Source organism: Leopardus geoffroyi, chromosome C1 (assembly GCF_018350155.1).
Source record: "Leopardus geoffroyi isolate Oge1 chromosome C1, O.geoffroyi_Oge1_pat1.0, whole genome shotgun sequence".
NCBI classification, from domain to species: Eukaryota; Metazoa; Chordata; class Mammalia; order Carnivora; family Felidae; genus Leopardus; species Leopardus geoffroyi.
The window spans coordinates 63,740,131-63,760,532 of NC_059328.1; the positions used below are offsets into that span (position 1 = coordinate 63,740,131).

A 20,402-nucleotide genomic window follows, 5' to 3' on the forward strand; every position below is an offset into this window, starting at 1 on the left:
CAATGAAGGCAGCACTCAGATCAATTAAATCATAGTCTCTGGAGAGGGTCTTATACATCAGTAGTTTGTAAATCTCCCCAGATGATTCCAGTGTGCAGCCACCTGTGAGAACTAGATCAAAGCTCTGGAGAGTTCTAAAAATGACCCAGTATCAATTATATAAAGCTCTGGGGATCAAGTTGGGGTTGGTAAGTTTTATAACCTCCCTAGGTGATTCTGATGCACATTGAAGGAGTAGTACCAGTGGTATAGACCTTGCCCTCCTGAGGATTACTATCAAATGAGGGGAAAAGGTGACTTAATTTGTGAAACTGTTGAGGAAAAGTACACGAAAGTCCGTTTGAATGCCAAAAAATGAATAAAAGCAATTAATGATAAGAAAATATAAATAGTAAATATTTAATGAATAAATAAAAATGATCTGTATTTAGCATGCTGATTCAGATGGGGATGTAGGAATTCTTGGAAATTCCTTTTTGTATCATACATTTTCACCATTTGTTCTACATTATAGGTTAAAACTTGATCCTCTTATCTGACAGAATTACCCTAAATTCGAAAGTGGAAGAATTGACATTGAGAACTGCTCCATTAATATGGTTTCTAAGCAAGCTTAGTTTCTGTTTGTAGGGGCAGTAGGGTGGAGCCAGGCTGGCAGGGCTGGCAGGGCTATGATGGTAGGAGTCCTTTTTATTTTACTGCGGAGGTGGGAACAAGTGTGTGTGTGGCGGGGGTGGGGGGCAGAGGGGAAAGTCATTGCCTGGATATCCAGGATCATTTTTCCCAAATGTACACTATTCAGAAAGTCCCATATTATAGAACTTGTGTCTTAATGCCGAAATCAGGCAATAGCCATCTTTTTGGATGGGATGTGGGGAGATTTACTTGATAGAACTTTAAGAAAATTGAATGAGAGATGCTATTGGAGAGTTCTTTGGATTTCCATAGTACTCCATCAGAGTACCAATAGCCTTGGAATATTATATAATCATAGCTTCTTAACTCATAGGGTTCTTATACCCATTTGAATGGAGTGGCTTATGTAAAGGCACTTAGGACAATGCTGGGCACAGAGTGAGCACTCAGTAAATATTAGCAGTTCTCTAACTTCCCTACTACTGCTGTTATTCCCATCATCTTTGGTTGCCTGGACGGTGGGACCCTTTAAGGCAGGCAAGTTCTCATCCTTGTCTTTATATTCTCAATACCCTAGCACAATGCTTGGCACAGAATCAGCATTTATTAAATGTGTGCTGAGTGAAGGCTTGGCCAGTTTCGATGTGATTTGGGCCCACAACATTTATGCAATTACGTTAAGCATGTTACATCAGTATCTCCATGGTATTCTGCATGAGTGAAGAGCTCCCTGTCTTCCAAATGCCCTGCAATGTCAATGCTGCAGAAAGTGACTGCTTTAGAAGAAGGGGCCCTGTGTACATTGGTAATCTCTTGTCTCCCCTTTTGCCTTCCTAATGGTGGGCAGGCCACTACACCTCCCCGTCTACCACCTTCCCTGCTCAGTGTTCCCCAAAGCACAGGTGAGTCCCTGGCTCATTGTGTTCTACAGAAGACTAATCTCAAAGAGTGGTGGATCTGATACCAGGGATGAGGAGAGGATGTGACCCTGGTGATGTGCCAGCCAGACACCTGAGCCCCTTTTCCAAAGAACATCTTGTTCATCCTATCTGGCATCCTATGAAGGAAAGTTAGTGTGCATTTATGAATGGGACCCTTACTGCTACTTTTACGTGGTCAAAGAGGAGGGAAATCTACAATGGGAGTGAGAAATAATGAAAGTGCATATATTTTTTTCTCCCAAAGAAACCAAAAGCATTTCCACAGCTATATTATCCGATGCTGCCGATTTTATGCTTCAAAGAATTGAGAATGAATACCTGGCAGTAAGTACTAAATCTGTGTGTGGTGACTGACAGATTAAGCACTAGGGACGTTAAAGGAGATTAGACCATGGATCCCCAAACAGCAAATGTCAGTATTATTTTCCATCTTGGAATAAATTGATGTTGCCTTTATGTTTCTCACCCTAGCCATCACCATTATATTTTCCCAATTTTGTTCTTACATTACTTCCCTCTTAGGACATCATTCACTTATTCAAATGATATTTCTTGAGCTCCTTCTATGTTACGGCTTGGTGCTAGCTACTGAGAAGGGTATAACAAAGTGTGTGACATGGTCTTTGGACTCTAGAGGGTTATGTTTCAAGAAACAGAAAAATGAGACCATAAAATAATCCTGAGGTTTTACATGATGAAGTTCCATGAGGCCACAGTTAAGGAATCCTTGGAAGTAAGGGGAGCAGCACAGAAAATAATATCACCTTTTACGATGAGTGTCATCATGCCTTGTCTGTTGTCAGCTTGAGACAGCTGAAGGCTAGTGGCTCTCAATTCTCCACTAGGTTTTGGAATGGGGGTGATAGAAGGAATATGGTCATTGGAGTTATTTCTGGATTTGAATCCAGCCCCTGCCACTTTCCAGTTGCATGTCTTTAGGCAGAAGACTTAATATTTCTGAGCAAAACTAAATACATGTGTACCTTTCAGAGATGTGTAAGGCGTAGCACTAATGTTCACAGTTAGCAGAGTGCTGGCATTTAGAAAGCACTCAATAGGTGGTGATGGTTATTAACAACAATTGTAACAGTAAACGTATTTCTATTGGACTACTAAACTCATACTTAAACGGTTACTTCCAGCAAAATGACTCCATTCACCTTGCTCAGGTTAACCTGTCTTTCTCTATATGACAGATTTAGTACTTTTCATTCCCCTAAATTAGCAGCATTACACAATATATCATGGAGCAGTGCTTGTTCCCCTTGAGGAAGCAATATGTTGTTTTATTTTTCATCCCATTGACATTTCTTAAGAATTCCCAAAGAAGGAAGCCTCAGGTGGCTTCTACCACATATTAGGAGGGTGTTGTCAATCCATTATTTTCGACTTCTCGTTCCTCTTTCTGTCGTTTTGGTAACTAGCAATAACAACCTCTATTTACTGAGTCCCTGTGCTGAGCATTTTACCCAATTAATCTCATTTAATTTTCCTAGCAGTTCTGTAAAGTAGATGCTAGCCCCCTTTTACAAATTAGAAACCCAAATGGCCCAGTTGGCCAACAATTGATAGGGGGGCAGTCTTGCTCCAGACCCTGTGCGTCCTTTGATGGTGTCCAGCTCACTTGCCCTCCCACCCAACCCACCAAACCCTGGGCTGCACCACCTCACCATATGTTCCCTCTGGTCCTGTACATGGGGCTTTAGCAGCATTTGGGAGAATATACAGTAAGGGTCGTTACCTGCCCCCCCTTTCAAACTGATGCTAAAAAAGGAGTGTTGAATTTATCTTCTTTCTAGTGTTGATTCCCCACAGGCCCATATTCTTTACTGACTGTTAAATTTTCACCTTAAATGCTCCAACAAGCCTAACATATAAAATGACCTTGGAACCTGCTTCATAAAGAAGCTGTACTGTCCTTAGACCTGGGCAAGAGGAACCAGGCCCTGAGTCCTGCCCCTATGCTGCAGAGGGATTCACTTTAGTGCTTGGTCCCATCTACTCCCCACCATGAGGAGTCCCCAGGGCCTGGGAGAAAGCTCTCCTGGAAACAATGCTATCTCTCTATACCACAGGGACCCAAGACCCTGGACCTGTACACCCAGATAGCCGTTTCAGCATCTCACGTCCTGCTGGGACCTCTTCTCTGGGTTTGTCCTCCTGAAGGCTGACCTTGGCTTCCTCGAGGGAGCATCTCTAGGCCCGAGGCACATGGGCAGATTGCAGGTGGTCCTGATGACTATAAAGACAATGATTTGTATATCAGAATGCTTTGCAAAATAGGACATTGTCTTAGTCCCACCGGGCTGCTGTAACAAAATCCCACAGATTGGATAGCTTATAAACAACAGAACTTTATTTCTCACAGTTCTGGAGGCTGGAGTCCAAGATCAGGGTATGATTATGGTTGGATGAAGGCTCTCTTCTGGGTTGCAGACTTTTCACTATATCCTCACGTAGCAGAAGGGGAAGAGGTCTCTTTGGAGCCTCTTTTATAAGTCACTGATCTCATTCATGAGGGTTCCATCCATACTCATGACTTCAGCACCTCCCCCAACTCCCACCTCCAAACGTCATGATCTTTGAAGGTTAGGATTTCAACATATGAATTTTGGTGGAGACACAAACATGCAGACCATAGCAGGTATCACAGAAATTTAGCCACTGTTATGTCATGCCTGCTTGAGCAACAAAAGCTCCAAACAAGACATTTGGTTGGAGGATTGGTCTATGAGAGGATTAGCATCTGGTGGGTTACAACTTTCTGGAAGCAGAACATAGACTCAAACCATGCACCTCTGCCTTCCAGGGTCTGGCACCTACAGTGGAATTGCCACTTTAGATGAAATTCAAGACTTTCAGTCTAACTTTCTGAGGGAGGCATTTGGGGGACGTTTTCTGTGAAGCCATTGAGACCCTCCTCAAAAGGCTGGGAGTGGGCCCAAGTAGAAGTCCATCATATGTGGGTTGGGAAAGGTAGTGTGTGTCATTGCTCCTGTCTCTGATTCTTATCCTCAGCTTGGATCTGAGTGCCTATATTGTATGTAATAGGATTCTCTTTCCATTGTGATGATGGGGATTTTTTAAAAAACATGTTTATTTATTTTTGAGATAGAGAGAGAGAGAGTGTGGGGAGGAGGGGCAGAGAGAGAGAGGGACAGAAGATCCAAAGCGGGCTCTGCACTGACCGCAGAGAGCCTGATGTGGGGGGCTCGAACTCACAAACCGTGAGATCATGACCTGAGCTGAAGTTGGACACTTAACTGACTGAGCCATGCTGGTGACCCTGATGATGGGGATTTTAAAGTAATTATTGTTTTACTTTTTGTCTTTTCTTTTTAACATCCGCCTCCACCATTTTCTAGTCATTTTACTTGGAATAATATACATCATAAGTGTTTTTCACATTAAATGTGCTCTTCAAGTGTTCTATAGCCACCCCCTTCCTATTTCTTGAGACAATTAGTGCTGATAAGGATTTTAAGGGGTTTCTCTCTGTGTCTCTTCTGCCCCCTCTCTCTCTGTCTCTCTCTCTCTCTCTCTCTCTCTCTCTCTCTCTCTCTCTCAATGGTGTTTTCCTTAATTCTTCTTGGCCCAGTTTTGAGTTTCTTTGGTCTCAGAAACCTCCTGTGCTTCATCTTTAGAGAAGAATTTATCTTTTGTACTTCTCAAAGCTTTTGTGTTTGGTGGCTCACTTTGCTTACGTGTGAGAGCTTTCTCGGGCATTTTATTATTTGATTCTTCCATATTCAAAGATTTCTTAGAATTTGCTGTGCTGATAGTCTAACGTTCACTTGGTAAATTGCTAAGATGCATTGTCTTGAGAGCAGATTCATGATTTGTGCCCATTATAATAGCTACTTCTGTCCTGTATCCATTGCACTTGGAATGCTTCTTGCAGCCATTGAGCTTGTGCTGTAAGTAAAAGCACGGGCTTTTTACTGTTATGAGCACAGTGGCTCATGAGGCTTCACAAACTCTTTTACATCAGAGCATCTCATACGGTTGTGCAGATTGCATCCCATTCAAGTGAGCTGGGCCAAGGGGCCAAGTGGGGGGGCGGGGTGACTGCCAGTGTGGGCCTCCCCAGCCAAGTCGTGCACCTGGTGCATGGCTGCATCCCCAAGGAAGGGGCCTTTTCCTAATAGCACAAAGGTGTCATATGGGCCAGCAGCTGGTCTGCTCTAACTTGGCTGCGTGTCTTGAGACGAAAAGATGGAAGAAGAGGTGATGGTGTTTTTTGTGGAGGGCTGAGATATGCTTACCCACCTGGGATCTTGAAGTTCTCCAAGATGAAGGAAGTCATTAGAAGCCAAAAGAAATGGTTTAAAAGTTGTTAAAGAACCACTTGGCATTTGCTAGCATTTTACATGCCCAGCATGATTTATTACGTTCCCTCAGTTATTCTTTACTGAATAGGGTACTTGCAGTCAGTGCTATAGATCTGATTTTAGCCTGTGTAGCCCCTGAAACACCCTTGCCTGCTGAGTTCCATGCTCCCTAGGCAATTGCTGCCCCAAGTTGTATTCAGGCAACCTAGCTCTATTAAGATAACCTTGTCCCCAGGGACTCTGACAAGCCAGCCTCCATTTTCCACCGAGTTTGGTCAGTGCCTGGAGCAGCCCCACTTAGAGTCGGGATGGCATTTTCTGGAAGTCAACAGTATAATGACTTGGCAGCCTTCTTTGCCACACTGTAGTCGTATCTGAGAGCTGCATGTACCTTAGGCTTTTTATTGTTTTCCTTATGTTAACCATAAATACCCTTTCTCTGACTACTATGCTGAAAGGATAGTACAATTTCATTCAGCAAACATTTCTTGATGTTGCCCTTTGTTCAGAGATCTATGACTTGGACCTTTTCTACATCGCACTGAATGTATCTGTTCACCTGGACATCTGTACTAATGTGGCCTAAAACTTTCTGTACTCATTTTTGTATTAGTCCACCAGAGGTGCCAGAATAAAATACCACAGACTGGGTGGCTTAAGTAACAGAGGCTTATTTCTCACAGTTCTGGAGGCTGGGTGTCTCAAATCAAAGTGCTGGCAAGGTTGGTTTCTGGTGAGTCCTCTCTCCTTGGCTCAGAGATGGCTGCTTTCTCCCTGTGTCTTCACATGGCTCTCTTTCTCCGTGCACTCCTGGAGTCTCTTTCTTTTCTCGTAAGAACACCAGTTGGATTAAGGCCCTGCTTTTGTGGCCCCATTCAACTTTAATTAAAGGCCCTATCTCCAAAAACCTGGCATCACCTTGGGCATTAGGACTTCAACCTATGAATTTTAGGAGGACACGATTCACTCCATAGTAACCCACACTTCCTGGACTTTCTCATTTGAACAAATCCAGTGGATAATAAAACAACAACATTTTAGTGATACCTTTTCCGTCCATTTGGGCTCATGCAGCCATGTTAAAGACTTCGTTTCCACCCTCAGAGAAACACTCCATTTAGCAATAATTACACTTTGGATCCTGCCCCTTAGATGGTGTCCTAATTGTTATATCCAAAAAATCTAAGCCTCATTTTTGGAAACTGCTCCCCTATGTTAAATATAGTGAAATGCTTCCAGGCAATCTCATTTTGTTAAAATTAAATTGGTGTTTTCTGGACCGTATTTGTCCCCTAAGCAGCATTCTCGAAGGGCTTGGCAGGCTTGGCCCCCAGCCTGTGCTTGTAGTAATCATGTTGATTTTTAATCAAGAGACTTATTTTGGCAGCTTCTCTTTTTTGATCATTTGAAAAATACTTCCCGATGTTTTAGAGTTTCGATTCCTGGGAACTGGATCATGAAGAGGAGTAAAGACCTTAGTGTCTCAGGAAAAAAGCACCCACCTTGTATATAGCATTAATGGGCAATTTTGGTAATGACGATGATGAAGAGGAGGGTTTGATTATTTGAATCTCCAAATATTTAGGGATCATCAGAACTTATTTTCATGTCTACCATTCAATATTGAACAAATTCAACCATTAGATTTTTTTCTGGGGTAAAAATGATTTCCATGAGAAGAGGGTGTTTTTTCAGACCATGTTGAAATGCAGGTGCATGCTAAAAAAATGTAAATTCTTTGGGGATTAATCATGAAATGTTTCAGGGTTGTTATAAGGAAGCTTATCAGTTTAATGAAATAAGGGCCATTTTCTTGGTCATGAATTTTTTATTTGTGCTATTTGATCAGTTACTTGCTGGGCTAGATGGTATCTGTGGGTGTCACTGGTGGGTCAAAGACACAGGATGGGAGAAAGAAAACAGCTGAGACTTATTTAGTAAAGTCTGACACATTCTGTGCTTGAAACATTTGGCAAATGGCAAAACCTACTGCTTATGCTTGAAATGAGTAACTGAATGAGTAAATGAATGACTTCATTAACTCAGGCTGGACTGCTTCCCAGTAATCCAAATTAGTGGTAGTGGCAAAGACAGTGCTATGTGTTCACCAGACTCCTGTCCTTTTTCCTCCTGGGCACATACCTGGAATTGGGTATCTCATTTACCTTTGATGTCCAGTAGGACTATTGGGTTGAATTCTGGCCAATGGGGTTCGGTAGGAATGACATACAACACTTTAAAACGTGGCTCCTGGGGCACCTGGGTGGCTCAGTCAGTTGAGCGTCCAACTTTGGCTCAGGTCATGATCTTGTGGTTCGTGAGTTCAAGCCCCGTGTCAAGCTCTGTGCTGACAGCTCAGAGCCTGGAGCCTCCTTCAGATTCTTTGTCTCCCTCTCTCTCTGCCACTCCTCTGCTTGTGCTCTCTCTCTCAAAAACAAAAAACAAAAAACAAAGAAGAAAACACAAAACTTGGCTCCTAACAGTCCTCCTGCATGAGGCTGCACATTTTCTCTCTTCCCTTATCAAGTGATTGGGTGCAGAAGGTACAGTGGAAAGCCTAGAGGCTGGTGGAGACATAAGACGGAAGCATGCTGGTCTCTGAAACACTGCATGGAATAGAGCCCCCTCATCAACCAACATGAGACTGTAATGTGATCAAGAAATAAATCGTTATTGTGTTTTAAGCCACCCAAATTTGATTTGGGGGTTGTTATGTTACCCTGTGTTAATTAACAATGAAGTTTCACCTTGGTTTTGTTTCTCAGTATTATTATGCAGAGAAAAATATTTGACCCGAAAAGAGTGAACACAGTAACCAATGGAAGTACGTGTGCCAGTGTCTGCCCTACTAAGAACATACTCCTGGGGTGCCTGGGTGGCTCAGTCAGTTAAGCATCTGACTTTGGCTCAGGTGATGATCTCATGGTTTGTGAGTTCGAGCCCCACATCAGGCTCTGCACTGTAAGTGCAGAAGTGAAGGGATTCTCTCTCTACTTCTCTCTCTGTCCCTCCCCCACTTTCTCTCTCTCTCTCTCTCTCTCTCTCTCTCCCTCTCTCTCTCTCTCTCTTTCTGTTTCTCTGTCTCTCTCTCTCAAAATAAATACATAAACTTAAAAAAAAAAGAGCATACTTCTTTTGCTCTACTTATTCCTAGTGGAATCCCAGGGATGTGCTAACTTACGGGCCAATTGAGCGTATGTCAGAAATCTTGTAAAATCACATGCACACTAAAACAACAAATAAATACACAATGTCTTAGAGAAGTGAGTCATGCCAGGTGTTTCTACCTCTAAAATCTTTAGGAGCCTACTTTCTCTGGATATAACCCAGAAGATGAAAACATCTACCTCTGGTGGCCATCACCATCTGATGGAGGGAAGGCAGACACCAATTCAGGCACATGTTCTTAATTGTCAAAATCCCATGAAAGAGGTATGTTTGCAGAGTCAAAGCATAGGAGTTCCATGTATGACCACCACATAAGTTGTTTTAGTTCTTACCTGAATGCATACTTTTTATGACTGTATTAATGAACTGCTTGCCTCTCAGGATTGTTTTGAAAGAAGCCCAAGAAAAAGTAATTACCAAAGGCCGTAAAGAGTGAGTTTATAAGTTGTTTTGTGTCCCCCGCCCCCCTCCCCCCGGCCCCAATCCTCTCTTTGAGAGGTAGTCATTTTATCACCTGGGTTCCCTGAGAGCTTTGTGGCCTATTATGGTAGCCATTAGTCATATGTTACCATTTAAAGTAAATAAAATTAACAGTTTATTTCCTCAGTCACATTAGCCACATTTCATGTGTGTGGTGGTCACATGTGGGTAGTGGCTACCATGCTGGACAACAGAGATATAGAACACTGTCATCATTGTTGAAAGTTCTGTTAGCACTGGTACAGACAGCTAGCTTTGATATTTTCATCTTTTTCATGATGCAACCACATTTTTAGGTTTTCTCTCACTACTGTATATTTAAAAGCACTTTTCAAAACCAGACAGTAGACCCAGAATGGAGTCACTTATGCTAAGCCTACATCTTCAAACCTAAACTTAAGCACAATTTCAGCTCTCTCAGAAATGGATCTTAAACAAGTCAATCAGGAATCATCTGATCTAATCATCAGATCATCTCATCTGTCTGATAAACCTCTCCCATGCCCTAAAGGAAAGTAACCTTGCAATAACTAGTCACCTTTTTTGCCTAGTACAACTTCCCTGTTTCTGTTACCCTCTGTTTATAAAATCTCTTGCCTTATATAGCTCTTTGGAGTTCCTTTCTATCTGTTAGATTTGATGTTGCCTGATTCATGAATTGCTGAAGAAAGTCAGTAAGATCTTAAAATTACTTAATTGATTTCTTTTTTTTAACAGCACTATGGTGTTTTGTTATTGTTATTTGTTTGTGTTTTGCTTTTGTTTTTTTAAGCACATGAGATGTTCTTAAGATTATTGTGATATAAATTGTAGAAAAGGTTGTGGAGTAAATCACAAAAGGAGGATGTCTGAGTACTTATAAAAGGAAATGATGATAATTAGGAGCTATCAAGGGTTCCCTAGGTTAGGTTATGATAGATTCATTTTGTTTTCTTCTATGACTGGCATAATCTAAGCTTCATGAAAGGAATTTTTGCTCTATTTTCTCATTGCTGGGTTCTCAATATTTTCAATATGCTTGCAGCATAGAAGGTGTTCAATAAATATCTGTTGAATGACTATCAGCGAAATAAGTTTGATGCTGTTCATTTCAGTTTTATTAAAAGAGAAGAGGAAAGTTCTCATACTATCTTTGAAGCAATGGTTGAAGTAATAAGACAGTTGGGTGAGTTGCCAAGTAGTTACATAATCATGATAAGTGGCTAATGAAGAGATCATAAGACTTGGAATCAGATATAGACCTACCTTCAATTCTTGGTTCCTCTACTTAACCTGTGAGATCCCAAGCAATCATTTCACTTCTCTGAATCACTGTTTCCTCTTCATCGTAATACTTAACATCTTAGGGTTGTTGTGAATATCAAATATGGTGCTATAAAAGGCTAGGATGAAGAAAGCCTTGAAGGTGGTATCTAGTAGAATGTTATGAGTCTCCATTCTGACCTAGCCAATGTTTCTATCTCCATCAACAATGAGGACATATGCTTGAATTTGTGGGTGGCATACCTGTTTTAAGAATCAGATTAAGAGGGACCTCAGTAGACTGAAAAGATAGTGTAAATCGAATCCTTTAAGGTTCAATGAGGAGAAATGCGATGATTTATATTGATTGACTCAAAGGAAAAAATGCAACAGTAGCGGACAGAGGACGTGCGGCTTAACTTCAGTTTGCAAACAAATTGGGGACTTCAGAAACAATTAATGTCATGCACCATGTGATGTGGCTGCCAGAGTTAGTTTTAGCAATAGGAATAAAGCACCCAATGTTGCACATTGGTGCTCCTGAGAAGTTAAAAATGCTGATGACTGGGCCTTTGCCAGAGATTCTAATTTAATTGGCATGGGATGCAGCTTTGACACTGAGATTTTTAACTTTCCCTGTCTAACCTCGCCCCCCCCCCCCAGTGATCCTAATGTGCAGCCAAGTTTGGGAACCCCTGGTCTAGGCTGAGCAAGGTCCTGCCTACTTCTGTTTGCTCCATATTTGCACAGTCTATAAATATTACTTGCATGGAAAAATGCATGCTGCATGAGGTTGTGAGTGCCCCATTCATGCTTGGGATATATTCAGGCAATAGTGTCAGGACAGTGAGCAGACTGATAATTGTATCATTCAGGGGAAAGTTGGTTTTCTTAGAGAACAGTAGGAAGAGGTAACAGTCTTGGACATTGCTTGCTTGGTCTGTCTTAGGAAGTTAGATTCAGTTCCTCTCCCTGTCATTCCAGAAGGTGGACAGGGATCCACTGAGTAGAAGCTTTAGGAGGTGGATGTAGAAAAGTGCTTGCTGAATATGGTGCCTTCTAGAGATAAGGGATTGCCAGATTCTGGAGATTGGCAGAGACCTCACAGATTTTATTGTGGATTTAAAAGGCTAATGGGTGGGTTCAACTATCAGAATGTTTTCTTTCACCCTTGACCTCACCTCCTCCTCTCTCTTCCATCCTCTGCCACAGTCATGCTATTCTCATTGTTGTTCTTAGGGCCCCATTCCCCAGCGTGTTCTCCATCTCTGGATAGAGATACCCTTTCTTCATCCTGAGACACTTTTTCTCTAGATATCTGTACAGTTTACTCTCACTTCCCTTAGGTTTTTGCTCAAATCACAGCCTCTCCCTTGATTCTTTATGCCCAATTCTTTTTTGTTTTTCTCTGTCATCATCTGAGATCAGACACACACACACACACACACACACACACACACACACACACACACAATTTGTATGCCTTCCTCTAATAGATAGTGAGCCTCACATGGTCCAGGACTTCTGTCAGAAGTGTGCACTGATATGTCCCAGTGCCAGAATAGTGCTGGGCTTTCAGAGGTGCTCAAGAAATATTTGTTAAATAAATCTCCAGGATCACCTACTTCTGTAGGATCTCACCAATTGTTTTGATTTTTCTGTTCTGGCCTGGATAAACTTCCTGTTGAGGAGGTACCTACTTGGCATCTTTGGATGATAAATTTCGTAATATCTGGGCAGAATGACTACTTTCAAACTGTTTTTCTTTTTTGCATTTCTCCCCCCACATCAAATGGGAACATCATCCCCTAAACACGAAATATTATTCACTGATTAGCAGTTTTTGGGCAACTGTTGAGGGAAATCCAATGCAGAAAGAAAATACGAAACTTCACTGCAGTATAATTTCTTTCTTCTGAACCACGTTGGGTACAGTAAAGGTCAATAATGCACAGGAAAGCTAGGTTTAATTTCTTTGATGTGTAAAAATTAGTGCCTTGTCATCAATTACAGATGCAGGAGGACAAATCACCGGCACATTAAGTTGTTCCTGCTACATAAATTACAAATCTTGTTACAAAAAAAATATTAGCATCATCCCTTGTTATTTTAAAAATGCCAGCTCTGATAAACAGTCAGCCTTGGGCATATATTAAAATGCCCAAATTGTACTAAAATAAATTCAGCCTTTTAAGATAACACCTCATTTTAATTTCATACACGATTAAATCTATCAATTCAAAGGTCTTTTAACATATAAGTTTTGAAGTCATAATAGTATCCTTTAATTCCCTGTGGAAAAACTTAAACCTCTCTCTGCTTCTTTAATAACTTTCTTTTATTGACAGAAAATTTTAAAAAATCCTCTTTTACTTTGTGTTGTGTTCTTGTGTGTTTTTCTCAAGGAGAAGAGGAAATTAAATTGTGATCCCTTTCATTTTTGGAAGGAGATTTTTCCTTTAGTCATAGTCCAGAAGGAGGTTGAAAAAGCTTTGTGAATGAAATATGTTATCTCTATCACAGTCAGATAGTCTAAATTATTGTCCTATACCCAGCAAAATCTTTATTCCTCCTTTCACTGACTTCTGAATTTTTCATTCTTAGCATCAATAGTACCCCTCACTGCCATCCAGGGTGACTACCTCTCCCCTTCCTTGTAACTTGAAGACCTCACTTTGCAAATGTAAATTCGAAGAGACCTAGGTCAGGGCTGGCTGTGGTTCTGACAGCCCAACCTGAGGGTTGGGGTGCGGGGGACACGCCTCTTTAGGCAGGGCTGCTCTGTGGCCTTTCCAGGAAGGGGAGGCTTTCCAGCCTGCTGTCCAGCTCAGAGACCTTGGAGGCCTGAACACCTAGATGTCTGATCTCATCAAAATCTCCTTTGAGAGGAAATTCTGTCAACAGATATTTATTGAGTACCTTCGGTGTCTCGGATTCTGTGCTTGGGGCTGGAGGTACGGTGATGAGGAAACCAATATGTCTATAAGATACCTGGCTTAAAGAACTAATGCAACATGTGCATATTACCTCTTTGAAATAAAGAAAGCTGACTACCATTTCCTGAAGAAATATATATATATATATATATATATATGTGTGTGTGTGTATATATATATATATATACATATATATATATATCAGTATTTATCAAATATTTATTGACTTTTTCTTACCCACCTCCTTCTTCTTTCCTCCTCTCTCCTCTTCTTCCTTTGCTCTTCCTCCCTCCCTCCTTCTCTCCCTTCCCTTCATCCATCCATTCATGCATCTTGATTCCTGTTAGCTAAGTACTATATTGCATTTGGAAGAATTAAGAGCAAGGTCTTTAGAATCAGAAAAACCTATATTTGAATCCTAGCTCTGCCATTCCATATTTCCATATAGGAATATTGGTTATCACTGCTACCATTATTATTGTTTTTTTTCTTTTTCTTTTTTTTCTTTTTTTTTTTTTTTTTTTTACTGTAGATAACAATTACTTCTGCTACTTATAGTTATTAGTCATTTACCGTATCGGGCACTAAGGGATTTGCATGCATTTTACATTTAGTCCTTATAACAATTCTATGATGTAGATAATATTATTGTCTCCCTTTTATGGCTATGGAAAGTGTGCCTTGAGATTTTTATATAATACGTTGCTCAAGGTCACATAGTAAGTAAAGGAACTGGGACTAGCTTTGTGATTCAGACTTTCTGAGACTCAGTTCCTTCTTTGCAAAAGGAGATACTAATTCCTGCTGAGGAAGTTGCTTGGAGTGACTCAGTGAGAAGAAGTGCTTCACATTTGCAGCTCATTGGGTACCTGGCACATGATAACGTGATAAGTGTTGACACGGTGTATGGCTGATCCTGCTCTGCCTTTAGCTGTCTGGTATTAAGATTTTAGCTATTTCCTAGCCCCCTCCTTAACTTTGGGACTTTGTTCTTTTTGTTATCCTAGAAAACCCAGGGAAGCCTGAAGCATTGAGGACTCATGAAATGTTTTGGAGGTCCCATGGAATCCTGGGGCAGACGCAGCATGGATACAGATGCAAATCTCTGGGCTTGTAGATGTGAGACCTCTGCCTGGTGTGTTCTCCTAGGTTTTCTCTGCAACTAAGCAGGTGCTGGGGGCCAAGCGGGTCCTTCCAGGGCAGCCTTTCCCTGTGTACAGAAATACGCTCTGTAGAAGCACCACATGGGGGTTTTCATAGTGATGAGGAGCTCTGAAGAGTGGGCTTTGACCATATGTCGTGAAGTATGTCTTGTAAGTGGAATGAGGCAACTGCAGAAGTGGACGTGGAGAGTGTGTCACAAGACAGGATTATTTGTTAGTATGCAATTTTCTTTCTGTAATTGAGTAAAAGTCCATAATAGAAAGTGAACCGTTTGACACATAGACTTTGCCTCCTGTAACCCAGTTATAGTTCCCGTTTTAAGGAAGTTGGGATTAGAAACTTGGATTTCTAGAGCCCTGGTGAGTGATTCTGAATCTTGCTCTGGAGTCCCGAGTTGCTGTGTGTCCCAGCCCTGGGTCATTCCTGTGACTCATGATAGTTGTTATGGAGAAACCATCTATCAGTGAATGAAGATGAAGCTTATTACTGTTATTAGCAAACACAATTTTGCCTTGAAAGTCTATAATGGCAAACTCTACTAGAGTAGAAACTTTTATTTTCCCAATTAATTTCTTTTTGATATAATTTTCTCTTAATTTTTGAGGGTTCTATGGTTCACATTTCATAAAAGCTCACTTAATAATCTGGTAGATTTTGTCAACATTTTGAGGACAGGGTAAGACTTCTCAAATTTTTGCCTTGAAACTCAGTGGTATGCTTACACATAATTTCTTGAAGATCTATCCTAACTTTGTATTTTTGGTGAGACAGAAAAGAATGAATTGTGAAGTTATGCATATCATATAAACAAATTCTCATTGTTTATGGCTAATCTTTAAATACATGCATTTTACCCAGAGTAAAAGTAGTTTAGAAGTTTGGTTCACTTTTAAAAAAATGTTTGTTTATTTATTTTGAGAGAGAGAGAGCGCAAGATGGGGAGGGGCAGAGAGAGAGGGAAGCAGGCTCCACGCTGTTGGTGCAGAGCCTGATGTGGGGCTCAAACTCCAAACTGTGAGATCATGACCCAGCTGAAACGAAGAGTCAGACACTTAATCGACTGCACCACCCAGGTGTTCGCAAAGTCTGGTTCATGTTTAAGGTATCTCATGCCTTAATTGAGTTATTCATTCCATTTAGTTAATGATTGATCGAATCATTCATTCCATTTAGTTAATATTTGAGTCCTACTATTTGCCAGGTAATAGGGCTACTAAAAAAGCCTTTGCAGATCTTATAATCTATTGACGTAACATAAACAAATAATAAGATCATTATAATTTAGCGGCAAGAACTGTGAGAGCACATAGTAAGGTGACCTAACTCTGACTTGGGGGAGGGGCAAGGACTTCCTCCTGGAAGAAGTAGGGTGTAAGCCAGGTCCTAGAAGAGTAGTGAGTGTCAACCTGGTAAAGCTGTTGGGGTGTGGTGGAGTAGCGGGTTTGAATCAAAGAAATAGCTCATCCAGATGCCAGGACCTGGGAGCAAGCCATGGTGTTGTTAGGATCTTCCTCTTCTCAGAGATACTTGTAATAGCAAGAACTTGAGAGTGTTCCCAGTTGTGACATGTGCAGTTTCAAAAATATTGCAAAAGCTGCCTGGTGAACCCCAATCCAGTCTTGACAGGTGCATAGTCTGATAGGTCCAAATGTGGCAGTCACATAGGCAGTCCTCTGCCCATAGTTGAGGCACAAACCTGTTGAACAGTTTATTCCCACCCAATGGCCAGGTTGCTTTTGGAGTGATTGGTGCAGATTGGTGGTACAGCCTGGGACAGGGATCCTCCTGGGGGTGAGGCAAGAAGTCCTTGTAAATCAAAGGTTCCAGGACTGCTTCTAGTGGGATGAAAGAAGTGATGAGTGTGAGATAGAGGAGTAAATATCAAGAATCTCTCTGGTTCTGAAACCTCCGATGAATAGAAATATTGGAGGCACAAGGATCTGAGTCGTGGGGAATAATTCGATTAACTTCCCAAGCTACCTTCAAATTACAAAGTCATATTACATCATAAAATCACAGGTTTTTTTTTTTTTAAAGATTTTTTTCTTTTTAAGTAATCTCTATACCCAACATGGGACTCAAACCCACAACCCCAAGAACAAGAGTTGTATGAGTTGCATGAATCACAAGAGTCCACCAATTGAGCTAGCCAGGTGCCCCTCATAAAATCATGTTTTATGGTGCAAAGAGCCTTAGACTTGGGAAAAGTTCAAAGAGTCATAGGTTCTAGTTCCAACCACATGCCCTGAGACCAATGATGCACTAACCTGCAGTGAAGCTGTTACTGTCATGTGCTAGCATCACCCTGACATGGATTTGACTGTACCCAGGGCAGCCATTTGTGATTGGGCACCTTAAAATACTATGGGAGCAACTATGGCTCTCATCCAGCCTTAGCCTCTTCCTGGGCTTCATAGTTTCCCTCTTCCAGTGCTCCCTGGGAATAATTTTGTTGTATGTCATTCAGATCATCTTCCATCCATCATTCCAAGTCATAGTTCCTTGCCTAAGTGATTCAGCAACAAGGATCCGTGACCCTGTTTTTGCCTGCCTTCCCTCTTTCTTTTCATTTCACATGCTCAGCAACTCAAAACCAAAGAGGAAAGAGTCATATGCATTTTTTGTCAGACGTGAATGTAAACTTTGGAGAGATCGGCTTTCTGTTTGTTCCCTACGATGAATGTTAGGTTTTTCACTTAATTTAACTTAGGGGTAGAGATTATTTGTATACTATTAATATAAAAATCCTTTGACTCAAGAAGTATCACTGCTATTTCACACTCCCTGCAAATTTTTTATTCAGTTCTTGGCATGAACTTTGTGTTGAAAGAATTAGCTTGTGTTTTTGGCTCTTTAATGTGAGTGATGAATAGGGGAATGATTGCTGTCTTACTGGGTGGCCATCCTCTTGAAGAGGAGAGTTCTGAAATTTTCATCTATGTGTTTTTTCTCATTTTTGGCCTCAGTGAAAGCTCTTTCTCTAAGTGTTAAAAATGAGACATTTGGAATGTGCTTTTGGAAGTATCCAGGCCAGGCCAGAGCTTATATAAATCCATGTTACTATCTTGCGGTTGATCAATACAGTTAAGAACCTGTGTGGTGGTGTATTCTAGAATATTGCAACAGCTTTCTGTCATCCTGACACTACTAATTCACCTTTCCAGTCTGTCCTGATTATTGATGTTAGGATGCTTTTGTTTTTTCAAGACAATTTGATTATATATAAGCTTTCTGGCTAAAATCTCTCTAGCTTTAAGAATCCTTAAATTGAAAAAAATTTTTTAATGTTTATTTATTTTTGAGAGAGATTGAGAGACAGAGCACGAGCAGGGGAGGGGAAGGGGTCGAGAGAGGGAGACACAGAACCTGAAGCAGGCTCCAGGCTCTGAGCTGTCAGCACAGAACCCAATATGGGGCTTGAACTCACTCAATCTGTGAGATTATGACCTGAGTCGAAGTTGGTCACTTAACCGACTGAGCCACCCAGGTGCCCCAAGAATTCTTAAACCTGGATCCACAAATTGCAGTTAGGAAATTGATGAACTCTGAATTTGTATGCAGTTTTATGTATAGAAGATCCAGAGTTTTGGTCAGAGTACCAGGTATCCTTGATCCACTCTAGAATATCTTAGCTCTTTAATAAGGAACATACCTGCCCTGCTTGACATGTAACCTCCATCTATCATATGATATTCCTTTATATGACCTATTCAACATTTTGAATCACTCTTTTCTAACATATCTCCCTGCTTTTGAACCTGATGATCATTCTGCTTATAATGTCCCTTCCTCATCCTTGGCTTTGCATGGTGAACTTCTATTTTACCCTTAAGAATTTACTCCGGGACCACTTTCTCTGGAGAAATTTTATTTCCTTTGCCAGGAACAAAATGATGCTTTCTTATCTATTTGCTGCCTTAATAACACTCATGTTTCTGCAGTAGATTTGAGGACAAGAAATGTATTCTGTTTCTGTGTGTCACCAGTCTAGAGGACTGTGGTGGTCCAAGGTAAATGCTCATTGAATATTTGTTGAACAAATAAGCAAAAGGATGAAAGACACATTCTTTCTTTAGGCGAAGTGAAGAGGGACTTACAGAGCCCTAGTGCTGGAGTCAGTCTTGCCTTCCTGTAGACAAATGGCTTATGTAATCTGGACATCAAGTGCCTGCCCCTGGATGAGTATGTTGGTCTCCTATTTTCATTATGATACACTGATTCTCCGTTCAACACAAACAGGTTATAATGGATTCTTCTAAGTTTTATGAAAAGATTTCTGGTGCTAGAGATTGATTTGGGTACTTACAAGCTTCTCACTAAGTCTCCAAGAGGAACAAAGGGGACAAGGCAAGTGGAAAGATTTCTTCTTCTTTTTTTTTTTAAATTTATTTATTTATTTTTGAAAGAGAGAGAGCGTGAGCATGAGCAGGGGATGGGCAAAGAGAGAATGTGATTCCAAGCAGGCTCTGCACTGTCAGGACAAAGCCCAATGCTCGAACTCATGAACTGTGAGATCATGACCTGAGCCAAAATCAGGAGTCAGACGCTTAACTGACTGAGCCACCCAGGCACCCTGAAAGATTTCTTTTAAATAAGCCCTTTGAAAAGTTCTGCATGGCAAGATCGCCTTCATCTCATATTAAAATGTACTGTTTGTCACCAAGTGACTTTGGATGGTGTGTGAATCCCTTATATGAAAAGAGATCTGGTCTGTATCATGGTCCCCTGGAGATGTAGTTGATACTGTGGACAGTGATGACAGTGGAGAACCCAGGAAAGTCAGCATGGTTCAGGCTGCATAGATGTCTACCTGACATAATAATACAGGGAGCTACCTACACAGGTGGCTGCCCCCTGATTTGTGCATTGGGAACCTGGATTAAGCAGCAGATACTGTAGTGATTCTTGTAATGCTCTTCTGAAGCCCTTTTTTATTTTTCATCTACTGAGAAACAGAGCACCTACCTGCTAATCCATGAGGCAAAGACTTCCTTATTTCAAAATATATTTGATGCAATCAAAGTCTACTATGCCCGAAGAATTTAAAGGACTTCTAAGTTTGCTGAAATGGGTTTTAATCTAATATTTGAATCTTATGCCTTCTACCCAAAGAACAACTCCTCCCCAGTCCCCATGCCTGTATGTGGATGCCAGAAATTTCATAATTAGAAACTTGTTGCTTTAAGGCTTGATCCCTTGTGAAGAATGCATTATGCTTTCTAAGTGATGTGCATATTAGTCTGAATGAGTCTATCAGAGGTTCCTGTCCTGAGATTAGCCATCGATGCAGACGAGAAAGAGAGCTGGTGCAGACATCAGGGGAAAAATAGGCCCATTAAAGAAGGAAAAGAACACCCCCAACACCCCCTCCTCTCTCTCTCTCTCTCTCTCTCTCTCTCTCTCTCTCTCTCTCTCACACACACACACACACACGCACACACACACACCCTAATAGCACTTAAGGCCACCAAAGGTAGCACTGCCTATGTCACCATTCTGAAGGC

The 20,402-nt window shown here is 41.2% G+C and overlaps 1 protein-coding gene across 5 annotated transcripts in view; it reads left to right on the plus strand.

Moving 5' to 3' along the window:
• ST6GALNAC3 (ST6 N-acetylgalactosaminide alpha-2,6-sialyltransferase 3) overlaps positions 1-20,402 on the plus strand; it is a 540,386-nt gene that overhangs the window by 124,589 nt on the left and 395,395 nt on the right. Inside the window, exon 1 of one of the 5 annotated variants that reach the window (XM_045477897.1) lies at positions 8,959-9,340. The exons of 1 other annotated variant lie outside the window; for it this stretch is intronic. In XM_045477897.1, coding sequence (XP_045333853.1) covers positions 9,179-9,340 — 162 coding nt within the window. In that variant the 5' untranslated portion in view covers positions 8,959-9,178. Of the gene's footprint in view, positions 1-8,958; positions 9,341-20,402 lie in introns of those variants that run through there. 3 more of the 5 variants (XM_045477898.1, XM_045477896.1, XM_045477894.1) reach the window with 3 other exon arrangements.